Source organism: Thermobia domestica, chromosome 4, assembly GCF_964235325.1.
Source record: "Thermobia domestica chromosome 4, izTheDome1.hap1.1, whole genome shotgun sequence".
Lineage (NCBI taxonomy): Eukaryota > Metazoa > Arthropoda > Insecta > Zygentoma > Lepismatidae > Thermobia > Thermobia domestica.
Window position 1 is genome coordinate 248,139,540 of NC_137457.1, and position 26,966 is coordinate 248,166,505.

At 33.9% G+C, this 26,966-nt stretch overlaps 1 protein-coding gene across 8 annotated transcripts in view; it reads right to left on the reverse strand.

The window, feature by feature from the left end:
* Positions 1-26,966, reverse strand: part of LOC145683963 (venom allergen 5-like) — a 105,977-nt gene that overhangs the window by 27,359 nt on the left and 51,652 nt on the right. For 3 of the 8 annotated variants that reach the window (XM_081755685.1, XM_081755681.1, XM_081755684.1), the window contains exons 6-8: positions 21,686-21,957; positions 15,057-15,131; positions 857-919 (exon numbers count right to left, since the gene is read on the reverse strand). In XM_081755685.1, the coding sequence (XP_081611811.1) occupies positions 857-919; positions 15,057-15,131; positions 21,686-21,957 (410 nt within the window). Of the gene's footprint in view, positions 1-856; positions 920-15,043; positions 15,132-21,685; positions 21,958-26,966 lie in introns of all 8 variants that reach the window. The other 5 variants (XM_081755688.1, XM_081755686.1, XM_081755687.1 and 2 more) reach the window with 3 other exon arrangements.

The following is a 26,966-nucleotide window of genomic DNA, read 5'->3' on the forward strand; positions in this document are numbered from 1 at the left end:
AGGCAAGCATTTTGAGACGACAGAGGGGATCCACGCACCTTGAACCGCGGCTCTCAAAACTATTCCGGAGAATGACTTCCGTGACGCCTTCAATGCTTGGAAATCGCGCTGGCAGCGCTGCATCGACGCAGAAGGAATCTATTTTGAAAGTTTTTAAAGAATTGTAACGATTGGCTCAATAATTTTTTTTAAATCGACTCAGTCCTATTACTTTCCGGACAAACCCTGTACTTCGGCCTTTTCCCGAAGTTGTAAAACCACTACAATCCCCCAGGCCTGAGTATGATCGATTACATATGACTGCTATGCATTGCATGTCATATAATAAATAATGTCCCAGTGCAGGCTGAATATATTTTGTTTCTGTTCCCATGCACTAAATTTTCTAAAAGAAAGCCTGGTACATTCTGTCAAGTTAATTTATTCTGAACGATTTTGAAGATATAACACACTTGCTACAAAATATCATTAAGATTGTTTTGATAAGCTAAAAGGGAAATAAAATTTAGCGCTAACAGCGTAAATAAAACATTTGCTTACAAAGTCTGTACCTGTATCTTCTTTATTACAGAATTAGGAAGGCTATTAAAACGTAAGCATCCTTGGAAAGTAAATAACAATAGGGCATAGTATTGTTGGAAAGTATGTAACAATAGGGCATAGTTGATAACCACTACTTCTGAATGAGATAGGTAATTTTCAATATTGCAGTAAATATGTTTATACACAGATAAGTTGCAAACACTGTACATAGAAGTTGTACGTGTCATACGCTATGCTTTTCTGCCTACTTAATAATTAATTTGAGTAATTACGTCCACAAACCAAATGTGCAACGAATTCCACTGGTTTTTACCTGAAAATGATTTCTTCCAAGTGTCATGGAAGTCGTTGCTCTCATTCATCGCGTCTTCTTTGGCTTTAAAAGAAAACATTGAAATGAATTATCTTGTTTGTATATGAAATAAAGACGCAGACATAAAGAATTAGGCTCTTAATGAGTTTTTTACCCAATGTAATAAATTCCCTCAAACATATGGTTATCACTAGTGCTGAATAACATTTTTCTTTATTGATTTTTAAGAGAATTTTTATTAAAACTATTTTATGAAAAATTACAACTCCAAATAAATAGAGAAACAAAAACATGCATACGAAACTAATTTACAAGCTTTTACTGCAGATATCATGCTAAAATTTCAAAATTTCAAAATTTCATAGCCCATAAATCGGGAAACAAAAGCTTGCACTTGGTAATATATCACATGTTTCTAACGCAGGTCAAAGTGTACCGGAATCTTAAATTTCATCTAGATCGAGTGAATTTTGGTGACAATTCTTTGTTTATGAAGAACAAAAATAACAGAACAGCCGATCCACGAAAAGTGGGAATTTCACGAAAAATGTAGATATAAAATCTAAAGAATAATGCTATCTACACTGGAATTGATCATCTTTATATTGTGTAAAAACAACTTATTTGTGCATTTATTGTACCTCTTTGTTATATATTTGTATCACTAAATGAAACTGTTTGCGTATTGTGAAAGTTTCATTTAAACATGGTGAATTTGAATAACTTGTATCAATTTAGTGGACGAACTAAAGTAACATATTTTTAGGAGAAACGAAAGAAGCACACTTGTAGTTTTCAAGAAAGCAATAAGTATTGTCAAGGCAGGTACTGTTTTATACTTATGCAGGTTTCGATGAGTAACTTGCACGATTACTCATGAAAAATCTTTAATGTTAATTCGCAGTAAAATCTATGAATTATTAAACCCTATTAATTAGGAGCGCAAGAAAAAACCAACAAAAATGAGTTTTAGTTCAAATCATGAAATTGGGTTCACTTCCTAAATATAAGGTTCCAATATTGAAACCGAAAGCATTAGTCAATCCATAATTGTATAACTTTATGTGTGATCTGAATGAAGCATCTCAAGGATCTGGGACCACATTTTTTACTAAATAATATAAATGTGTGTATTTTGTCTAATGTTCCAGAGGAAACAAACTAAGCTACCCCCATAAATAAAACCCTTGTTTACAAAGTATAAACCTTTAATTTATTGTTTACGGAAGTATTTAGTGGAACACCATTAAAACGTAAATAATAACATTTGATAACTAAAACTTTTGGAAGAAAAATATGATATATTAAAATATGATTTTCCATATTAAAATGAATTGTGAATTTTAATGATTTCCATGGAAAACCTACCAAGCATACTACTTTTTTTTAGTTTTCTTTTTTGCGCTTTTCACCTATGCTTTTTCCTTTACTTAATTTTATAATATATTTGAGGCAGTGCATTGAGGAAACAAATAACTAAAACATTACCATTGATATGACGTTTGTCTTCTCCTGTTTTAAAACAGAAATTGAAGTAAATGTTTTGTTCGTAAGATAAGTTTACAGGTATCGAAAATAACAATTTTAAATGGTTATTTTGTTTAGCCTACTTAATACTTTCATATATCAAAACTTCGTGAAATAAAAAAAAAGTAGAGTCTAAACAAAGTAGTACTTGAAACTGGCAAGAGAGACGTTCACACATGTTCGTACCAGGGAAGTCCGGAAAATGGTAATTCGAAATATTGTTCGAACAGTATCACAAGCTATCTGGAAAGCAACTAGTTGTGCTTTATGCGTGGTTGAAGTGATCAGTGTTATTTGAAGCGCCCTAAAGCATGTTAACGAAACTTAAACAAAGATCTTGTATACAAATGCAAGTGGTCCATGACCAAAGTGTACGTCAAAGTTACAGGAAGAGTGCAGGGAGAGTGTACCAACGATGCGCTACCATATCGAAAGGCGAATGATGTGTCAATAAATTTCGTTTAGGTGGGGAGAAATCAGCAGATTCTACTCTAGCAGCCATTCTTTTGTCTTTGGGAGCAGGTGGAGTTAGTTCGAGGTTTCCTTGAATTTGATCATCACTCGACTGTCAGAGACGAAGATATCTGTGGAAGATGGGTTTAGTCATCAAACTCTGGATTATGCTGAAGAAGAAACTGCAACAGTTGCTGTCTAGTGGCAGGTATAGCGATCTAATTGTTGACCAGAAAGCCTTGGTCGTCTTGCAACATCCGTCATATTCGTCAGACGTGAATTCATACGATTTTGACCCATTTCCACGGTTGAAGTAACCTCTCCTGTAGATCAGATGTCCTTTCTACGTGCTCTATGGTTCATCGCCGGGATCATCGCAGAACATCCATTCAATTGGATATGTGTACTAACTATGGTTCCAGTATTTTATTTACAACCAACGTAATACGAAATTAAAAATATTTAAATAGGCCCATTTTTAATATGTTGATTCACTGAAAGATAAACTACTTCATGATTTTATTTGCTTTTCATTTCTTTACAAATGTTTACGATTTTGACATTCATACCCCATTTGTTATATAAGCGACAACCTTCCTTAGGAAACTTATCGAACATAAAATATCAATGTTAACAAGATAACGAAGATATATACCAAAAACATTATTTGCATGATATTCATGTTTCCACTTAGGGACTCACAGAATGGACATACCAAGAATCACCTCGCGGAGCGGCATATCTAAAGTTTGAATATTTGTTGAATTCAGAGTTGTGTGGTTGTGAGTATTCTCACCTTCGTAACAGCTTGAGCCACGGCTGCTTCTTTATATGAGGTTGTTAATTGTTGATTCTTTGACCTTTGTCTTATGCAGTGGTGCTGTTCAGCCTGATCACACCTGTTCGCTAGAACTGGTTGTTAAAATATTTTGAGTTCGCGGAACCGTTTGTTATACTCAGACATAACAGTAAATTTTTCCTAGTTATACCCAGGAACAAGAAAATTTTATTTTAAGCATATTTGTTTATAGAAATTCTTACAGCTACAGGATTAAACATATGACCTCTCAGAACAAAGTATAGATAAGCGTTTATTTCTTAATCTCAAACGCTTAGATATCAAGAATGAGAATGGGGATCATATGAGTGTAGTGGTGAGGTTGTTTATATTTGAAACGCATACATACCATTATCAACAATTGTCGACTCATTGCTGGATTAAGATCTTTCCTATACTTCTTGACAACCATCGATTTTGGAAAATTAGTTTCCAAGATATTCGCAGTGACACCACTTATTTCGTAACACCACCTTGCATTAGGAGGCTGTATAGATCGCTATACTTGTTCTTGTGGTATCCAGTAAAAATTTGCTTTTGTCTATCTTGTATGATTTGTTTTCTAGGAGAGTTATATCTATTTACTATCTCTCTCTCTCTCTCTCTCTCTCTCTCTCTCTATATATATATATATATATATATATATATATATATATATATATATATATATATATATATATATATATATATATATATATATATATATATATATATATATATATATATCGGGTGTTTCAAAAAACACCGACAAAACTATGGGACCTACACTGAGAAAAAAATTGTAGGTGGCGTACTTAAAAAGATAGGTTACATGCGTAATTCCTGCAGTTTATGGACTTAACGTACAGCAGACATATAGCTCACGAAGGTATGCCTGTGATATACGGAAAACTGTTAGATGTCAGACATCCTGCAACGGCATGATGTAACACCTAAGGGCAGTGCCTATGTAGCATCCTTCGTACCTTTGCATGTTCCGTACTGATTTCTATAGTAAGCAAGAGGATACCGTATATTTATACAATATACCGCTGTCCGGAGAACGGATTTTTCTCTGTGTACCATAGTCGGGTCAAGGCTTCACTTAGGAACTAGTATGTGCCCTATCCAAATATCCATGTTTCAGAATCGTGTGGTACTTCCGCAGCAAATTTTTATAGAAGCAGTTGGAGAGTACTTCAAATTATATGACCGTAGCCCAAAGTCCATCTATAAAAATTGCTTCGTGAGTACCTTAGGATTATAAACATGTATTTTTGGATAGGACACATATTAGTTCCTAAATGAAGTCGTGACCGGACTACAGTAGATCCTGTACTTTTGTAGTTATGGACCTTTAAAATTCATTTTTTCATGTTTTCGGCAGCCTATAACTCCGAAAGGAAGCATTTGTGCACCCAGGTTGGTGTATACTTTTCGTCTTATCTTGGTGTCACGAATCACCTCTCAAGCTTTGTCGGTGTTGGTTTGAAACTCTCTTTCTCTCTCTCTCTCTCTCTCTCTCTCTCTGTGTGTGTGTGTGTGTGTGTGTGTGTACAGAACCGGTTGTTAAAAAATTAGAATAACACCACTGGATTTATGTCTTACGTAACACGAAGGTTGTGAAGAAAAGTACCAAATTTCACATAAGTAAATCCCCACGCTAAGCGGGTTTGCATATCCAGGCTCCTAACTATGAAAATATTTACGATCACTCCAACCCCAATCATTTCACAGATTCAACCTGTTGTATATAAGTTATTAGGACATAAAATTGAATGTAATTTATACGAAAAACCCTTTTATGCATTGCAAGACCTGTAACGTCCAAATATTCACCACAAACTTATAGTTGTATCGACATAAACAAACAAACAAAATAAAAAAAAGTGTGGAGCAGGAAACCACTTTACACAAAAGTCAAAAGAGGTCATTGAAGGCATACGAACTGGTCGAGCGGTTTGGGTGACTAGTCTGTCAATCAGAAGTTTATGTGTTCAAACCCTGTAGAAAATATTCGTTTTGTTTTTTTCTTAAACGTGTGTTCCTATTTTCATCAGAGGACTGAGAACATTTCTTTGAATAAATCTTTGGAAACTACTTTTCTCTCAAATTCGATTAGAAGCGAACATTATATGAATTGCAAATCTAACATCCACAGCTGAGAACAAAATATTAAGTATGTTCAATATGTCATTATTATCCTTTGATTTGTAGTGAAAAACTAATTATAAGCATTGACAATTTCAGAAGATTCTCCCCCGGTAATGGTCAAGATATGAATGAGAAAAAACTGATAAAACATTATTAGTCCATTTGAGCATGATCGAAGATAACTTATGGCCACGAAGGGGAAATTTATGTCGACAGGATCTCAAATTCTCCGACAGGTCATGCCCTGAAATCTTCACTGTTTGAAAGGTATCCTTAACAAATAGAATATTATATTTATTTCTCCTTCTACGTTTTGAAATGGAAAAATCATAATTTTAAATAGAATTATAATACGATAAGCTAAAAGATTTATACAACTAATGAAGTAAATATCCTTGTGTAAGTTATCGATTTCTATTCGGATTAAAACTCGAATATTCGTTTGCATCACATTTTAAAGTAAATCCTCTCTATATATAGTTCCTACTGGAAAGCATGTTTAACTCCAATTACTTAATCAATATTTTTAATAATATATTTTTATTGTAATACTCTTACTATTCAATGTTGTATGCACTTAATTTCCCAAAGCAAAACCTCACAAATGTATAATTGACTAGTAAATATTATCAAATAAATTATCATTTAGTTTACGTAAACATTGCATCGCCTGATTTGAAACTTCGTATTTTAAATAATAATAATAATAATAATAATAATAATAATAATAATAATAATAATAATAATAATAATAATAGTAGTAGTAGTAGTATTAAAATCATAGCCATATCTTTATCAGAATTTCAGGCTTAGTCAATAAATGAATTCAACATAGTCTCTATTCGAAGCTCTATTTAATCGAATCAGATAGAAATACGAAGAGGAACTTCGAGAACAGGTAAAAGAAAAATGTTACTTTGGTGGGTTTGAAAGTAACTTTTAAGAGGTTTTTTTTTTTTTTTTTTTTTTACAATTACAGACAAATGCCTTGGACACTATTTTCTTTTCTTTAAGTTAACTGATTCACCGAACGTATCTGACATATGAGTAACTTGTCTCTATTTTCTACTCGGTTATACACGTTTTACAATCTTTTCCATTAACCTTGAATGACAAGAACTCGAACACCAAAACATCCACGTAGGTATGACAGTTAAAATTCCTAACTTCCCCCACGGGGAATCGAACCCGGAATCACATACACCTGAGGCACACGTGCTAGCCACTAGACCAGCGGGAAGAACAAATAAAATGTATTTTGTAGTGTCTGAAGTTTATAGCTATTTCACCCTGTTGTAGTATGTCGATTGATTTTTTAATGTTTACCGTATTCGTTACTTTGAGGAATGATATATATTATTGATATAGGTTTTATTACATATTCGGCCATAAATATTATATAAATTATCAGAATTATTCATGATCTTCCATGGAAATTCACTGGTGCATGCGCAGTAGAAACAGAAGAACACAATTTTCTGATGTTGGTCAGAACGCAAATTTCTAACAGGCTGTCTGAATTCCTTGGTGGAAAGCAGTAGTTCCCAACCTAGGGACCTGCAGCTTCCTCCTGTGTAAGCATGAAGAGCGAGTAAGGTGGCGAAAGCTACTGGCATAAAAGAATTGTGCAATAAGTAAATAAAGCACTACTTATTATGACTTTCAAATTCAGCTTGACAATTTTATAATTGCCGTTTTACAAAAACATCATATTGCACTAGGAGGGTATGCAAAAGTTTTGCTGGAAATAAATATAAATTCCTGGGATGATGATGATGATGATGATGATTATTATTATTATTATTATTATTATTATTATTATTATTATTATTATTATTATTATTATTATTATTATTATTATTATTATTATTATTGGTCTCCTACTTCTTGGCCAAGATGTGAAATATTCACTACCTTCTTCATACCGCTAAATCAATTTCTTCACTGTTTTCTCGTCACAGCTCATACCCCTAGCTATCTGAATGGCAATTTGTCTAATTGTTGCTCGACCTATGATTTTCCCTCGCATAGTAACAGATAGTTTTCTACAGCTTTTAGAGCGAGGTATTTTGACAACCTGTAGAAATTTGCATTGTGATTCGTATTAGCAATGACAGTAAAGTGGATATTTCTGTTCCTACTGTGCATCATCAGTATCATTATATCAGAAGTATTCCGCCATTACCAGCGGGTCACTTACCGCAGCTGAGAAGCTGCCATGCTCCACGATCTTCTGTTAACCTCTCCATCTTCACATACGATTTTTCTGTTTTGATATCGCCAATAGCCTAATTCTGTTTCTATATAGTCTAATTCGTCCTCTCCCTCTCTTCCCTGCCACCATACCCTCTAGCACATCCCTCATGATACAGTTCCTTCTTAAGAGTTTCTACAGTTTCGTCCATGTTTATGTCCTATAAATACAGTAAAATACAGTAAACGAAGCATTTTATGAGTATTTTTCTTTACAACTCTATTCGTGGTCCCCTCAAAATACTATTTCCTCCATCCTAAAGGCTCTTTTCGCCATTTCTATCCTTGCTTTTATTTCACGTTCGCATGTCAAATCATCACTAGTAATAGTACTCAGATATCGAAAACTAATCACTTGTTGTTTTTTCCCGCTCCTACTTCTATATTTCACACCGATCGCTTCGTTTCAATCACCATGGATTTTGTCTTTCTAACATTTATTTTCATCCCATATTCTTCACAAGCCTTTCTCAAGTTTTCTACATCTTATTAATTTTCTTTTTAGATTCTACAACAACAACCATATCAACCCCAAACCGTATACACCTCACCATTCTATCTTCTACGGAAATTCCATCATCATTATGTAGACTCGTTTTCGTTATCTCTTCTAAATAGTTATTAAATAAAATATAATCGGCGGAATATAGCCCTATAATCTCTGTTGAACTCACCTTCCAATTACACTGTCTGTCTACTGCGCATGCACCAGTGAATTTCCATGGAAGATCATGAATAATTCTGATAATTTATATAATATTTATGGCCGAATATGTAATAAAACCTATATCAATAATATATATCATTCCTCAAAGTAACGAATACGGTAAACATTAAAAAATCAATAAACATACTACAACAGGGTGAAATAGCTATAAACTTCAGACACTACAAAATACATTTTATTTGCTCTTCCCGCTGGTCTAGTGGCTAGCACGTGTGCCTCAGGTGTATGTGGTCCCGGGTTCGATTCCCCGTGGGGGAGGTTAGGAATTTGAACTGTCATACCTATGTGGATGTTTTTGTGTTCGTGTTCTTGTCGTTCAAGGTTAATGGAAAAGATTGTAAAACGTGTATAACCGAGTAGAATACAGAGACAAGTTACTCATATGTCAGATACGTTCGGTGAATCAGTTAACTTAAAGAAAAGAAAAAAGTGTCCAAGGCATTTGTCTGTAATTTGCAAAAAAAAAAAAAAAAAAAAAAACTAACTCTTAAAATTTACATCCAAACCCACCAAAGTAACATTTTTCTTTTATCTGTTCTCGAAGTTCCTCTTCGTATTTCTATCTGATTCGATTAAATAGAGCTTCGAATAGAGACTATGTTGAATTCATTTATTGACTAAGCCTGAAATTCTGATAAAGATATGGCTATGATTTTATTACTACTACTACTACTACTATTATTATTATTATTATTATTATTATTATTATTACTATTATTATTATTATTATTATTATTATTATTATTATTATTATTATTATTATTATTATTATTATTATTATTATTATTATTATTATTATTATTATTATTTAAAATACGAAGTTTCAAATCAGGCGATGCAATGTTTACGTAAACTAAATGATAATTTATTTGATAATATTTACTAGTCAATTATACATTTGTGAGGTTTTGCTTTGGGAAATTAAGTGCATACAACATTGAATAGTAAGAGTATTACAATAAAAATATATTATTAAAAATATTGATTAAGTAATTGGAGTTAAACATGCTTTCCAGTAGGAACTATATATAGAGAGGATTTACTTTAAAGTGTGATGCAAACGAATATTCGAGTTTTAATCCGAATAGAAATCGATAACTTACACAAGGATATTTACTTCATTAGTTGTATAAATCTTTTAGCTTATCGTATTATAATTCTATTTAAAATTATGATTTTTCCATTTCAAAACGTAGAAGGAGAAATAAATATAATATTCTATTTGTTAAGGAAACCTTTCAAACAATGATAATTTCAGGTCATGACCCGTCGGAGAATTTGAGACCCTGTCGACATAAATTTCCCCTTCGTGGCTATAAGTTATTTTCGATCATGCTCAAAGTAGACTAATAATGTTTTATCAGTTTTTTTCTCATTCATATCTTGACCATTACCGGGGAGAATCTTCTGAAATCGTCAATGCTTATAATTACTTTTTAATTACAAATCAAATGATAATAATGACATATTGAACATACTTAATATTTTGTTCTCAGCTGTGGATTTTAGATTAGCAATTCATATAATGTTCGCTTCTAATCGAATTTGAGAGAAAAGTAGTTTCCAAAGATTTATTCAAAGAAATGTTCTCAGTCCTCTGATGAAAATAGGAACACACGTTTAAGAAAAAAACAAAACGAATATTTTCTACAGGGTTTGAACACATAAACTTCTGATTGACAGACTAGTCACCCAAACCGCTCGACCAGTTCGCATGTCTTCAGTGACCTCTTTTGACTTTTGTGTTGTAAAGTGGTTTCCTGCTCCACACACTCTTGTTTTGTTTATGTCGATACAACTATAAGTTTGTGGTGAATATTTGGACGTTACAGATCTTGCAATGCATAAAAGGGTTTTTCGTATAAATTACATTCAATTTTATGTCCTAATAACTTTTATACAACAGGTTGAATCTGTGAAATGATTGGGGTTGGAGTGATCGTAAATATTTTCATAGTTAGGAGCCTGGATATGCAAACCCGCTCAGCGTGGGGATTTACTTCTGTGAAATTTGGTACCATTTGGCGTGTGCTTTCAACTAAGCTGGACTTGAATTTATTGGAATTGGCAGGTATAGAGGGAGATACGGTAGCACAGTGATAAAGTGCTCAGTTCGAGTGTGAGGGGTTCCTCGTTCCATCTCAGGCCAGGTAGGCGTTTGAAGTGAACAACATCCCTTTCATGGTTTTTTGAGGTTCTCCCGTTTTCTTCTGCATTCTCATTCCATCAATTCTTTCATAAGATTCATTTTCATTTACCATTCGTCTTATTTATGAAAAAAAAAAGTTACTCACGTGGGACTTCAAACAAGGTATTTCATTTAGTTTTATTTAGTAGGTCCATAGTCAGTTCTGTAAAATGAACTCATCTTGGAATAAACATCATAGTCTTTCTGATCTGAACAAAGATACATTAAAATGAGTTTTCACAATTGTGAAGCGCTGATGATGTTTCAGGCGTCACCGCCAAACACCAAACTAAAAAAAAAGTGCAACACTCAGCCATGCAAATCTGAAATCTAAGAAAGCTAAATACCTATATAGTGAAACCTCGTCAGTCGGATCCAGGTAAGTATGACATTGGTAAGTCTGGACAACAAAAAATAAAAAAAAAAGACAGAAGGCAAGGTTTTAAATATGGCTATAAGCCAACAATTGTATTCGTTACATTGCTCCGTGATGGGTAAGAATACTGTATTATATTTTTTCATTGTTTATTGGCAAATATAGTACGTGTATACAGTTGACAGCATACTGCAGTATAGTTGAGTTGATTTTGAGTTTAACGACCCGTTCTGCAGCGAGGCTATATGAGACGTGGACCTACTGATTAACGTGGAATCCAAACCACATGAGCTCCCGCCGGGAATCGAACCCGGGTCTCCCACGCCAAAGGCGCGTACGCTAACCGCTTAGCCACGAAGGAGCTCTACTACAGTATAGTAGCGCAGTAGGCCTAGTATATGTGTTTAGGTGCAACCATCTTCTTTAGATAGACTATAAAATAATTGTTATATTGCTCTAAACAAAGTTTTAATGCTCTTTCTGTTGTTCTTTCAGATTATTTCAGTTAATCTGGATTTCCGTTAGTCCAGTCAACATATTCCCTAATTAGTCCTGTTATCGTTTTCAAAAGTATAGGGATGCGGCAGAAAGGAACTCTCCTATTTAGGAAGCTAATACAGTAAACTCAGAACAAAAGGAGATACAACGATTATTATTATTATTATCTGGAAAGTACACAAAATACCATTTTAAATCAATGTGTTTTGAATAGAAGATTGTTCAAATGGTAGCCTCCATTATTGATACAATCAGTGGCGTATTTAGGGGGGTGGCTTCCGGGCTTAAGCCCCCCCCCCAGAAATCTTACATAGTATAGTAAAGTAAATGAAATATCTTGCAGAATTTTCACATTTCCAGGCAAAGCCCCCACCCCCCCGAAAGTTAGCAAAGCCCCCCGAAACAAAATCGTAAATACGCCACTGGATACAAGAGACGTTCAATAAGTTTTCCAGTTTTTATTTTTCTCCGGAAGAATATTCATTACCTGAAATAACCGCTGTTTACAAACTGTTCTCACGAAACATAAAACTTTCTCTTTTCTCACGCTGAAAATTAAATGTCCAACTAAAAGTTAACATATGGATTCAAATATTTGCTAATTTAATAACAAAGATGTTTTAATTTCAGAGATTTTTTAAAATCATGTTAAGTTTACCTGCTTTTAACAGCATTCTTCTCTACACTTGTGTAGCGTGTATTGTAAGCATGATTTCTGTCCTGAAACAAATCGTTTACACATCGTGTGCGTGAATTTTTTTTCGGGATTCTCCCGTTTCTTCCCACTTTCTTCATTTCATCATTTCATTTATTCTTATTATTACGGTCTTCTTTAACCAAGACTATAAATAAATGTATAACGTTTAACTGCCGTTTTCTGAGAAACTATTACCATAGAAATGATATAATTTTCCTCTAAATGCAAATTGAGTTGCACTTTAACCAGAAAACGATGGAATCTCTAAAGTAGAGATAAGTTTTACATCAGATTGTAACTACGCTTATAAAACACCATTTTTTAGCGTACTTAGAGTCTGTTTTGTCCAAAAGATGAAATTTATGTAATGATTTTGTATTAGTATACGCCCCCAGGCCCCCGCGTTTGCCCGGCCTACGGCCTCCATTTCTTAGGTATCAGCCTTTGCACGAAGAGTGAATTTTGTGCATTTGCTCTTGAATCACATTTCCTGAATTTGGCACAGCTGGGGACTTCGCCCCCTAGATTCTCACGTTTACTCGGCCTACGGCCTCGCGCCTCTTAAATCCAGAATTCTACCAAATTTCAAGTTTTTTTTTCCTATCTCAACTATCTAAAAAATAAGATTTTTTATCCTAAGAAAACGCCCATTTAAATAACATGGGAATTTCTTCATCCCCTTCTTTAGACCCCTTAAAAAACTAAAAATATTCACTTTTGGTAATTTTCCTGTACGTTAGTCCCGGAAGGCTACACTCTTACGAAATTTCATCATTCTAGTCCTGCCGGAAGTCTAAACATTTTGGGATGTAGAAGATGTTCCATATAAATAACATGGGGAAGATTTTTCAGTTTCCCATAAACCCACTCCACATTTGGAAATTTTTATTTTTAGCAAATTACTTAGTTAACGCTAACGAAAACGTATAAGCATACCGAATTTTAAGTTTTTATTTCAATTCCAAGTACCTAAAAGATGAGATTATAGGTCCAAAAAAAGGCCCATTTAAATAACATGGGGAATTCCTTCACCTCTCCTTTAGATCCACTAAAAATTAAAAATATTCAATTTGGCAATTTATCTGTCGGTTAGTCCCGAAAAGCTACAATCATGTCAAATTTGAGCATTGTAACCCTACAGGAAGTGCCCAATAATTTGGGGGTGTAAAAGGTGTTGCGGCCATTTTGAAAACGGTGCCCCAAATCGAAAATTGTTTCCTACAAAAGTTGTTTCGTATTTCAAGGACTATTGAATGAGGTATGATTCAATACATGTTCCCATTTGAAAATTTGAAGTTAGCCAATGGGCCCCCTTGAAGGAGGGCCCTGTGGGTCACCACGACAACACCATGTTATGCGCCCTATGACATTTTCCTATCTCAGTTTTTGTTTCATCTTTTTATTCTCAGCCATTTCGGATTTATAAGCACTGGACGTTTTATCTGATATAGGACCCACTTTTTGCGGCCATTTAAAAACGGTGGCCCAAATCGAAAATGGTTTCCTACAAAAGTTGTTTCATTTTTCAAGTGCTATTGAATGAAGTATGATTCAATACGTGTTCCCATTTGAAAATTTGAAGTTGGCCCCTGGGCCCCCTTGAAGGAGGGCCCTGGGGGTCTCCACAACAACACCATGTGATGTGTCCTATGACATTTTCCTATCTCAGTTTTTGTTTCATCTTTTTATTCTCAGCCATTTCGGATTTATAAGCACTGGACGTTTTATCTGATATAGAACCCACTTTTTGCGGCCATTGAAAAACGTGGCCCAACTCGAAAATTGTTTCCTACAAAAGTTGCTTCGTTTTTCAAGTACTATTGAATGAGGTATGAATCAATACATGTTCCTATTTGAAAATTTGAAGTTGGCCCCTGGGCCCCCTTGAAGGAGGGCCCTGGGGGTCACCACAACAACACCATGTGATGCGCCATATGACATTTTCCTATCTCAGTTTTTGTTTCATCTTTTTATTCTCAGCCGTTTCGGATTTATAAGCACTGGACGTTTTATCTGAAACACCCTGTATATATATATATATATATATATATATATATATATATATATATATATATATATATATATATATATATATATATATATATATATATATATAAAACAACAGACTAATAAATCTCTTGCATGTTCATTCTAGTACTTCTTTCAGATATACTTACGGAAAGCTTTGCCCCCTCCCAAAGTTGGGTAAGGGCCACAATTTTCCTGGGCATGAAACAAACTAAATTTCGATTACATGTCACTCTTATGCAGGGCATGTCGTTGTAACTCATAATGTCCCAGTGCATACCCATTACATTTTGTTTTTGCCCCCACGCACAAAATTTTCTGAAAGAAAGCCTGGTACAATCTGTTCAATAACAGATTTTGAAAATATCAAATCAGATTTGTTACAAAAACAGCAATAATCATTTTAAGTAAACTGGAAAGAAACTAAATTGAGTAATAACATTAACAAACCAAGTGTGCAACAAATTACCATTGACTTTTACCTGAAAACGATATCTCCCAGATGTCATCGGAGTCGATTGCGTCCTGAAATATCACATAGGCATCTTCTTCTTCGGCTTTAAAAGAAAATATTAAAAGAAATTAGGCCTATCATGTTCGAATATAAAATAACGAATTATCATCCACTCAATTATCATCCACTCATCCACATGTACATTATGATAATTGAAGATGCCTTCTCGTGTGCCACATCTGTAATACTATTGCGGATGGGAAAATGAGACTAACGGCACACTGTTGCAGGTATCACTGGCAAAAGAGTACTCACGGCAGATAGTCGGCTGCTGACAACGATTGGAGTTGCTGCAGGTAATATGGATACATGCTCGTAGTTTATCCTTCAGAAAGACATTCATAACAAAATTATTTTTCTACCTTAATTAGGAGCTGAGCTATTGAGGTTTAAATTGCGTCACATTGAGGGGCGTCCTGAATGTGAATATTTCACACCGTCAGGCGGCTCAGTGGCAGTAACTCTGTAACATAACGATGCATTAGTTCTAACTCAGTCTAAAGTCATTGGTGGAAAGTTATTCTCGATGTAATCTGCTAACTGATCACTTTAAAACTATTATCCAAATGTTCTCTAAATGTTTCTGTAAAGTTTTGTTCAATTTTTCAGTTTAAATTTTAGTTTCATCTAGTATTATAGGCAGGACTCTGAGTTTATGTCTAGGTCTAAGGTCATTGAAGTAAAGTTATTTTTGGTACAATTCTGAAGAGCTAATGATTTTCAAATCTTTGTTTAAGGTTTTTGAAAAGTTTTATGCAAAAAAAAAAAATGTTAGTTTGAAAATTTTTGAACCTTAAGTAAAGACTCATAGTCCAAGGTTATTGGTGGAAAAAATTAGAACCTGCAACCAATTGTGTAATTACTGAAACCGATTAATATATAACAATAATATCACACTTTGAACGTCAATGAAAATTCAGAGTCTAAGTCATTAGTTGAAAACTATTCTTGGTGTAATCTGATTGGCTGATCACTTTAAAATTTTAAATTTAAAATTTTCAAATGATAGAATACGTTTGCTGACAATTACTTTGATCAGAATTAAGCTTTAGTTTGAAAATTTGTTGAATCTCAGGATTGTAGTTATGACTCGTAGTCTACGGTCAGTGCTGGGGAAAATTATCACTTGAAACCTAACAGGTAAATAATACCACCTTTTCATATGTAACAACAAGAATGTCATATTTTTAACTTTAGTCGCAACTCACAGCTTAATGTCTTTAGTGGAAAGCCATTCTTGGTGAAATTTTATTAGTTGAGCATTTCAAGCGCATTTGAAATTTTGTTTAAAAATTTTTGATAACTGTTTCAATATCTTTATTTCAACATATTTTTGAACATATTTGAACATATTTGAAAATTAAGAGATCAAAAAATCCTTCATTAAAATTTTCTGAACATATTTGATTAAATTTTCTATTTGAAAATATTTTGCATTCATTTATAAGTTTTTAATTATAATTTTCAGATTTAAATTTTAGAAGTTTTAAGGTTTCTGAAAAAAATATTAAAAATATTTTGCACTATTTTTTAATTTTGTTTCAACATCTTTGTTTAAAGTTTTTAAGTCTGAAAATTTTAATTCAGTTTAAAAATTCATAAAATATTTTAATTTGAAAATTGTTTGCACTTGCTGAAACTGTTAAAAAGCTTAAGTTTATTTTTATTTTTTTTATTACCTGAAAATTTGTAACCGTGAAAAAAATTACATATCGAAATATAAAATCTCTTCTAAAGAGTCAGAGCTGCTTAGAACCGATACTTCTGGCAACACTTTGCACAAGAATTACATCGTCATGTGTGCATATCAGAACAAGTTTGCGGAAAGTCAGTAGAATTGCATCACATTCGTTTATAATTGCTTTGGTAGCTTTGTGTTATACTTGAAACAAAAAAAAATATCTAAAACTATAATTTTATTTTAACTTTTTTATAATCAAAGTATATATATTCCTGTTGAACATAATATTTGAATATCGTCAATAAAGTTAATTTTACACTTCTTGCACAAGATTTCTTTTCAGTAATTTTAATTTGATCTGAAATCTTTTCGAGTCTATGGAATTATCTATTGGTGGAAAATAAATGTCCATATTGTCCATTTCTACAAGTGTGTATCTATGGTCGGTGTCTACAGGCTTCACGTAGTCTATACAAATGTTGTACAGTATTTTTTACATTTACATTTTTTTTCCAACACAATGCGATGCATTTGTAAATTTGTTCCATTCATATTGTGACAAATCTACAATATTGCTAGTCACATGCAATGTGCTTTGTAGAAGCACCATTTCCTCACCTAGTATTGTACTTTATGCTGACGTTGTAAGATTTATCAAAGTACCAATCCACAGAAGCAGATCCACTAAGCAGTACTTTCAACTTTAGCATGTAGTGGTATTTCAGATTTTTGGATACTAAATCTGAATTGGCGGTATCTTCCAATAAGTCTTCTGTAATATAAGTACGGTACTGGTATTTAGAAAAACTTAATAATTCCTCTTGTTTTTTAACTTTCATAGGTAGGTATCTTGGAAATAAAAAAAACAATTATATCACCTAAAACCACAAGTATTCTGGATCCATACTTTGTAGAATAACTTGAGTAGATAAAATTTTATAAGCTTTATTCTAATGTAAAGTAGAAATCTTAGTAAATGATATCACCACATCATGAGTGTTTATAAATTATAAACAAGCAGCCATGATGACGTTATGCCGAATACTATTTTCTACGACAATTATATACGAGAAAAATGATGTACACGTCATAAACGCATGTGTTGCAAATCTAATGACTTCGGGTAAATTTGTTCTGACGTACCATTGCATCATATGAAATTTTTGTGTACTCTGATTAAACTTTTTGTTCTAAACAGTTCCGATTCTTTAGAAATGATTATATTTTTCGATAAGTAGAATGTTTTACCGAGCTACAAATTTTCAGATAGTGATTTTTTTTTAAATATATAAACTAGAGTTTTAAAAAATGTCAACAAGTTTAAGCAATTTCCAACTAAAACGTCATTAATTTTTGAAGAACGTTTCAATGAGTAAACATTTTCAACCTTGAAAAATTTTAAACAAAGTTGTTGACAAATTTTAAATAGTGCTCAAACATTTTTTAAAAAAACTTTCAAAACCTAAAAAATTAAAATTAACTTTGATAGCAACAATTAAAACATGTAAATAAGGACTAGAATATTTCAAATTATAAAATTCAACCATTTTTTCCAAACTGTTTAACGAGGGCATAAATTTTTGAACAAAAATGTTCAATAAGATTTGAAATAGTGATCAAAAATTTAAAATTTCGAATCTTCGATCACTCAAATTGCACCAAGGATAACTTTCTACTAATGACCTCAGACTATGGGTTGCGACTGAAGTTCAAAATGTGAAATTGTTGTTACATACCAAAAGGTATTAATACTTAACTATTCGGTATTAAGTGATAATGTTTCCCACCACTAACCCTAGGTTAAGAGTTGTAACTACAATCTTAAGATTCAACAAGAGTATTCAATCATTTGAAAAGTTTAAAATTAAAATTTTAAAGTGATCAGTTCCAACCAGATTGCACAAAGAATAGATTTCCAATAATGGCTTTGGCTATTAGTTGTGACTAAAGTTCAAAGTTTGAAATTATTATTGTGATATATTAATCAGTTTCAGCAATTACGTATTTGGATTTCAAGTGCTAAAATTTTTCCACCAATGATATTAGATTATGAATCGTAGGTACAATCTGAGATACAAAAATTTTCAAATTTTAAAAGAGTGATCGAACAAATTTAGCAAAAAAGTTTGAAACGTTCAAGAAATGTTGAAGAAAGATTTCGAAGTCATTAGCCAATTACAGTTCATCAAGAATAACTTGCCACAAATGACTTAGATTATAAGAAGTAACTACAATACTAAGGTTCAAAAATTTTTAAAATAAGAATTTTACACAAAATTAAAAAAAATAAATGAAAATTTGAAAAGCATTAGCCAATCAGAGTATACCAAAAATAATTTTAAATCAATGAACTTACACCACAAGTCGTAATTATAATACTAGATTTTAAAAATTCAAACTAAAATTCAAAAATCAACATTGCTTGAAAAGAAAATTCATATTACAAAAATTGAGCAAAACATAAAACATTTGGAAAATGTAAACAGTGTTTTGAAAGTGATTAGTTAAGCAGATTACATCAAGAATAATTTTTCACCAATGACTTTAGACTAAATTCCAACTAAAGTTTGAAGTATGAAAATGTTATTGTTTCATAACAATCGTTTTCAATAATTACCTATCAGCTTCCAAGTTTTAAATTTATACACCAATGACCTTAGACTATGAATTGTTTACGTTACAAATTGTGAAGATGATACGAGGTCAATAAACTCAAATTTGAATTTTGGCAACTTCTTACTCATGAAAAGAAATAAGTTGGATCATATAAATTTACACGAGTTCTAGAGGACAATTACGAATAAATTCTAGACAATTTCAAAATTTACGTCCAATGAAAGACAATATAATATTGTATTTATCCTTGTGATTGTATGTTACAATTTATCTTAGTGAACATTCAGCACAACATTCAAGATTCGGGCGTCATGCTAACTCAATTTGCCAACCAAAATTTGAAATTCCGTCACTGTTACTTTTGGCAATATATTACTCACAATTTTATACCCATTAAAATGGATAAGCAGTACCAACAAAATTTAGAATATATGCACACAATGCCTAAATTTAAGACCAATGTACCCCCTCCCAAATTTTAAAACGAGAGCATCAATGCACCAATATATAAAAGAAAATATTCCCTTGTACTTAACCATTCAAGAACCAACCACGTGGCGAACACATGGCCATACTAATATTCGACAACTTTCACACCCATGGAAGGGGATAAGCAGGAGATAACAGCAATTTTCTGTTGCCCAGAATTATTTCAAGATCCACATTCGTTATCCTTTACTTAAATCTCCAGCTATCGCGACACAATAAACAGAAATAAAAAAGGATTAGTAAAACGAAAGACAAACTGAGCAAAGCCAGAAAGAATGAAAACAAGATTTCCTGTAGTTACAAACATATGGTCAAAATATTCACTTTAGTGCACCTAATAAATCTACAGTATATTCACAAAGACTCTCCGCAACGGGTGTAACTCTTTTTCATAGTCCACTGTGGAGAGATTTTTCGATTGCACCTTATTATACAATTGTATACTTACTAATATCAATCCTTGTATATTTCAAAATTAATGAAATTAATTATATTTCACAATGTCTCACTTTCAAATATTATTTTTGGGAATTGTAGGGATGAATCAAACGTACGTCTAGTACTAACTTCCAGGGTCCTAACTTTTAATCTACCAAATGCTATAATACAGTTCTAAATTATGGGTGAATCCTAATGTACACCTAGAGCTGCAGTGGCTCAATGATAGAGCGTTCACCTCTGGTTGACCACTCTATCCCAGCTCGTGCCAAGTGAACTTTGTTGTGGACAAACACAATATGTATGTCTTTTCTCGAGATTCTCCCCTATCTTCATTTCACTGTTTAATTCATTCTACTTTAGCCTACACGGCATAGCCACAGGAAGTAAAACGAAAAATTTCATTCCATTTTTCATAATATACATATTCAATCATTTACCCATCCAAGGGGATAAAATGAACCATCCAACTTGACAATGGTATAATCATAGTCCTATACAACATTGAACAAATGTAATTCTTTGGCAATTCCCAAATTTAAGATGTAGGCTTATATCCTACTATTGAGATTGGAGAGTGGTATAAAAACATGTGCATGTCTTGTGAAATGCTTACCATAGGAGAAAAAAATTGGCAAGAACCTCCGAAATATGTTTTTTAACAATCAATTTTTTATTCATATTAGAAAACGAGATAGACTACATAAACTTTTAGACGTACATACATTGGTCCTGTTCTATACAACCATACCAAAATTTATTTTTGCCAATATTTCTAAAATTTAAGGGAAGTGGTACTATGAATCCCTCCCAAAAATTAAGAGAAGTACCAAAGTAATGTCAAAAATAACTTGGAAAGTATCAAGTCCTCTGGGTCATGATTCTTCCCTCCAGGAATGATGGGCCCTGAGCTAGCCATAGTCCCGTAAATACTAATTTGGAATAAATTGCTTATTTATTCTCTGTATATGTAAAAAAATAAAAATGTATAACCATACCATTAAAACTAATAATAAACTAACCATAGGGAATAAATAATAAAGATACACTATTAAATGGCATATTTTATCTAATGTTATTTAACTTCTTGTAATGGAACACACGTGCACCTAATAGTGGAGTGGAGTGGATTTTAGTTTAGCGTCCCTTTCAGCAGCAAGGCTATATGAGACGTGGACCTACCAATTAACGTGGAATCCGAACCACATGAGCTCCCGCCGGGAATCGAACCCGGGTCTCCCACACCAAAGGCGCGTATGCTAACCGCTTAGCCACGGAGGAGCTCGTGCACCTAATAGTGACGCATATATTCACAACATTGATACAAATATTAATTATAGTAATATTAAAAAAGAAATTACTTTGGTACTTACGACAAAGAAATTCATCTTGCTTGCAACGTGATCCTGGACAAAGTGAGCACTTTTCAGACTCGTTATATGTATATTCATAAATAACTTCACCTTCCACAACACCACCAGGAGCATAATTGCAAACTAAAGATGTATACCAGTTAGAAAACTTGACTGATTCGTTCACTGGAAATTGTTTCAAACCACATCCAACAAATTCTGTATTTCCCCAAATAATCTGAACAAATTGAGTTATATTCTGAGCTAACAGTGGATATTCTTCATCCAGTACACTGAAATGAATACTGAAGTTGGTTAAAACATTGTAGAGGTTTTATAACGGAATGAGCAATTCTATGGTTTCCCATTAATGTTTCCTTCTATTTAACCTTTTGTGTCCCAGTGATCATGCTGTGAAACCACGTTTTTGAAAGTGTTGTATCTGTTCCTCATGTGCCCCGCAAGTTATAGGGAGAAAACCCATTGCATCAATGATAACACTAGTTAACAAAGGTTTTGTTGCATAAAAGAAAATACCTGTTCTTAAAGGAACTTTTTGCGCTGAATTCGAATATGCACTCGGTTTTTCTCCATCACGTACGATTTTCCCGTAACAGAGGGATTTTCGGGAAAATCCCTCAAAAATTTCCCTTTTCGTTTATTTTACACCCCAAGATCTTGTCCCCTTGCATATACTAACATAGAAATTATACCTAAGTATACTTTGATTCATATTTAACAAACCCTCCAAGTTTCGTAATAATCGCTTTATTCTTTCTAGAGAAATAAATATGTTTGTATGTATACTGTGTGTACTGTTTATTGCACCTTATAGTAATGCTTTCAGATCTCTTAAGTTGAGGTAAAACGTTTTGCTTTATTACCACAAACACATATATAAAATATAATACAATATAATTTACAAGTGTGACAATTTACAATAAACTATAATACAAATGTACCAAAAGGTCATGAAAAGACAATCAAAACTATCACAATATATGAAAATTCCATTGGGTTACAAAAACGTACACTACTTCCTTCTTTTGTAAGAAATGTTGCATTCTCTAACAAGACCCCAACAATAGTCCCCCATCATTGAAGGATCCCAACGTCCCTGGTACCTTTTCTCCATTGCCATTATATCTTGGTGGAATCTTTCCCCCTGTTCGTCGCTGAGATCACCTAGGTTAGCAGGAAAGAAGCTGAGGTGGGAGTGCAAAAAGTGGATTTTTAAAGACATCCTACAACCCAACTCTTTGTATTTCTGTATCATGTCCTGCACGATTTCTGTGTAACTCTCAGCTTTGTTATTGCCCAGAAAGTTGCGCACAGCACACTTAAATGCTGTCCAGGCAGCTAGCCCAACACTGTTTAACTTGCTGTCAAAGCTATCATCAAGCATTAATTTCCTAATTTGGGGACCAATAAACACTCCCGCTGAAATCTTAGCATCACTCAGGTTAGGGAACTTATGTCGCAAATACTTGAAATCTTCACCAGATGTGTCCATGGCTTTGACAAAATTTTTCATAAGTCCTAACTTGATATGAAGTGCCGGTAGTAATATCTTATTAGGATCTACCAAAGGAGCGTATTTGACGTTGCATTCTCCAGGTACGTAATTCACTCTAGGTTCCCATTCCTTCACTTCATAATGTTTGTCATCAGCTCGGCTATCCCATAAACATAAAAACATTGGTACTTCGTGTAACCACACTGCAGTCCTAATAAAATACCAACTACCTTGAGATCACAACATATTTGCCAACAATGGTCCTTGTAATTTATAAGATTTAGCAAAGTTGACATGATGTCATAGGATTCCTTAATCTTCACTGAGTGCGCAAGTGGTATAGAAGGTTTTTTATTTCCATTATGTAAAAGGACAGCTTTAAGGCTGACCTTTGACGCGTCGATAAATAACCTCCATTCTTCTGGAACGTAAGGAATTCCTAGCTCCGCCACCAACCCATTTATATCCGTACATACGCACACATTATCTTGCATTGAGAAATAGCTTGAAAATTGAACATGCCTTTTTCTGTACACTGATATGTTCGTTTCTGCATCCAATAAGTTCTACTGCTGGAGCCTTGATCCCAGAAGTTCCGCCTCTTGTTTTGTCAGGTGCAAATCACGGACTAGGTCATTAAGTTCACATTGCCGGATGAAATGTGGCTCGCGAACACAGTCAGGGATGAACGTTGGATCCTTGGATGTACATGTTGATGTCGATGGTTCATCAAGGTCATGATCATCATCAGAGCCTTTTGGCCATATCTCTTCCCAGTTGGTAGGGGGCTCGGGAAGTGGAAGTTCATCCCCGTGCGGAATAGGTCTAATTGCGGATTTAACGTTGGGATAAATTATTGTGTATTTGCTTTTTTTAGAATGTCCCTTAACTACTGTGAGACAAAAATAACAATCATCCAGATGGTTGGTGGGTTCTCTCCACACCATTGGTACAGCAAATTTCATGAACCTCCGTTTCCCTTTGGCCCATGCAAGTAAAGTGACGTAGCACGACGCACAAATTATGTTGGGTGCCCAAGTTTTGTCCTGATCTCGCACACGACATCCGAAATATATATAATATGCTAGTTTCACCGATGGCGTAATGGATTTACACTGTCCTTTAACTACAAACTGGCCACACACATAACAAAAACTATTTGGTGAGTTAACACACGAACGCCGTCCTCTTGACGCCATTGTACTGATCACAAACTAAACTTCTGATCTTAGTTGGGTATAATGCCGTTAAGATCAAACATGAAAGCACTCTTAGCAGCAAAGACAGCTTTGAAAGTGAAGTAGTGTTAAACACACGTCAATATAAAAATGTACAAAACTCCCTCACCAGGTGTCAAGAACACAAGAAAGAAAGAAATGCGCGGGGGGAGGGGGGAAACGATACCGTAGTGGAAAATTCAGACTGCATTAGTTCATTGTTGTCAACAATGAGTCTGTATTCCATTCTTTCTTTCTTTTGCATTCTGTTACATTTGATAACAAATATTTATAACCATTTCATGAACAAAACGAAAAACCTTGGAGAATTGTATATGTATGTATTAAGATATACATATACTGTACGTTTAAAAAAATATACGTTGGAAGTACATTCTATTTTTATACACGTTTCTAATTTACAGAGAGCAATACAAGTGTGTTGTTGACTATTGTAAATATTCATTTTTATGTCTGTGTTTGTAGTAATAAAGCAAATCGTTTTTACCCCAACTCAGGGGATCTGAAAGCATTACTATCAGGTGCAATAAACAGTGCACACAGTATACATACAAATATATTTATTTCTCTAGAAAGAACAAAGCGATTTTTACGAAACTTTTAGGGTTTATTAAATATAAATCAAGGTATACTTAGGTATAATTTCTATGTTACTATATGTAAGGGGACAGGAGCTAGGGGAATAAAATATCTGAAAAAGGGAAATTTTTGAGGGAATTTCCCGAAAATCCCTCTGTTACGGGAAAACTGTACGTGATTGAGAGAAACCGAGTGCATATTCGAATTCAGCGCAAAAAGTTCCTTTAAGATCAGGTGATTTTTCTCATGTAACAAACAAAAAGTTTAAATTTGTTAACTAGTGTAATTAGTGCAATCAGCTGCATAGAAATACAACTAACTCTTATCTATACCATAAGAAAAATCACAAGCAAAAAGAATATTAAATAATATTCCCCTTGTTGGAACAGTCTGTAAGCATGATCTGAGCCGAGCCACTTAAATGCCGAATGGTGCAACTCCTAAATGGAAATTTTGCAGCAGAGAACTTTGACGTTCAATATCTCATGAAAAATTCCAATTTCTTTTATGGATGCAACCAAAAACGAAGATTATTTTCTACTGCTGATAATGAATAGCATTTTCTTTATGGGATTTACATGAAAAGTTCATGGTTGTCTCCTAGAAAATATCGGAGTTATACCATTTGGCATCCAAGAGACACAATTAGATATATGACCGAAATTGATTTTCCAGAATAACATTCCTTATATATGGTTCTCAAATTGTTAAATACTGTTATTTTAAACACGGCTTTTGTTATTTATCGTAATGGTCTTGCTTACCTGCGTCATATTTGTGATTTAGCCCATAGATTAAGTATGGGAAATGATTTGGGAGTCGAAGTGCAACTGTCGTTCCTTCATTGACATATATTTTTTTTTCATGATGATGAAAATTTTCAGTTTACTGGTCGCTGGGATGTTGATGGTTAACTGGCCTTCAGATGGTTAGCTGGGTGGAAAGCAAGGTAGTTGAGTAGGCATTCCAGGATTGATGAACGTTCAATGTGGAGAACATAATTGGTCCTGATATGAATTAGAATGATATAATAGGTTCTTGAAGTAGCCAATTGCTGTTGACTAAAGTGGTCCTCATAAGGATGTTGGTCCTGAATGTAATTATGAGATGTCCTTAAGGCGTAGTAGGAATAATCTCTTCGATTATGTCACAGAGAATCAACAATTTGATGAAAATGTCGGCTGCTTTATTAAGACATGAAAGTTTGCTTTGGAGTGCGTGGAGAAGTTTTGGTAGCTGTATATCTCGAAAGATGGTCAGAATATCGTGTAAACTTGAATCTGAGTCAGGCAGAGTGTCTTCTTTGCTAATAATGGGTGTTGACTTCTTAGAAAATGAGGTAGTCTTCTTTGCATATCAGCACGAGGAGCCGGAGAGGACTCTGGTGGCACTGGTGAAAATGAGTCAGATGATAAGGCTGGAAAATCATCATCAGATCGTATTTTCTGTTGAGAGGTGCATCGTGACAGAAGTTTATGGAGGACCGGATAGCCCTTGTAGTTTCCTGGATGACCACCTCCACAATTTGGGCATTTGGTAGGATCGTGGGACGATTGTTTAGGACATTCGTAGGTGACATGAAGTTTTGCACATTTTAAACGTCGAGAAGTAGCCCAACAATAAGATTGGGTGGGTCCGAAACGTTGACAATTGGAACACTAAACAAACGTCAGTAGTAAGGGCCTGACCTGATCGGGTTTTGGACTTTGACACCGACCTTTGTGATGTCATAGGTCAGAGGTCAGTGACCTTGGCCCGGGGTTATTGACCTAGGGGTATTTAGAACCAACCCATCTAAACTTTGGCAGGGGTACCATGCCCCACGCCCTACATTTTGGCAAAGGTACATAGGACCACCCCCTTAAATTTTGGAAATTGCCAAATCTAAAAATTTGGTGTGGTAGCCTAAGAACATAGTATGTACCTCTATTAGTACTGGGGGTCTATGTCATTCCCTTTCATGGCTAAA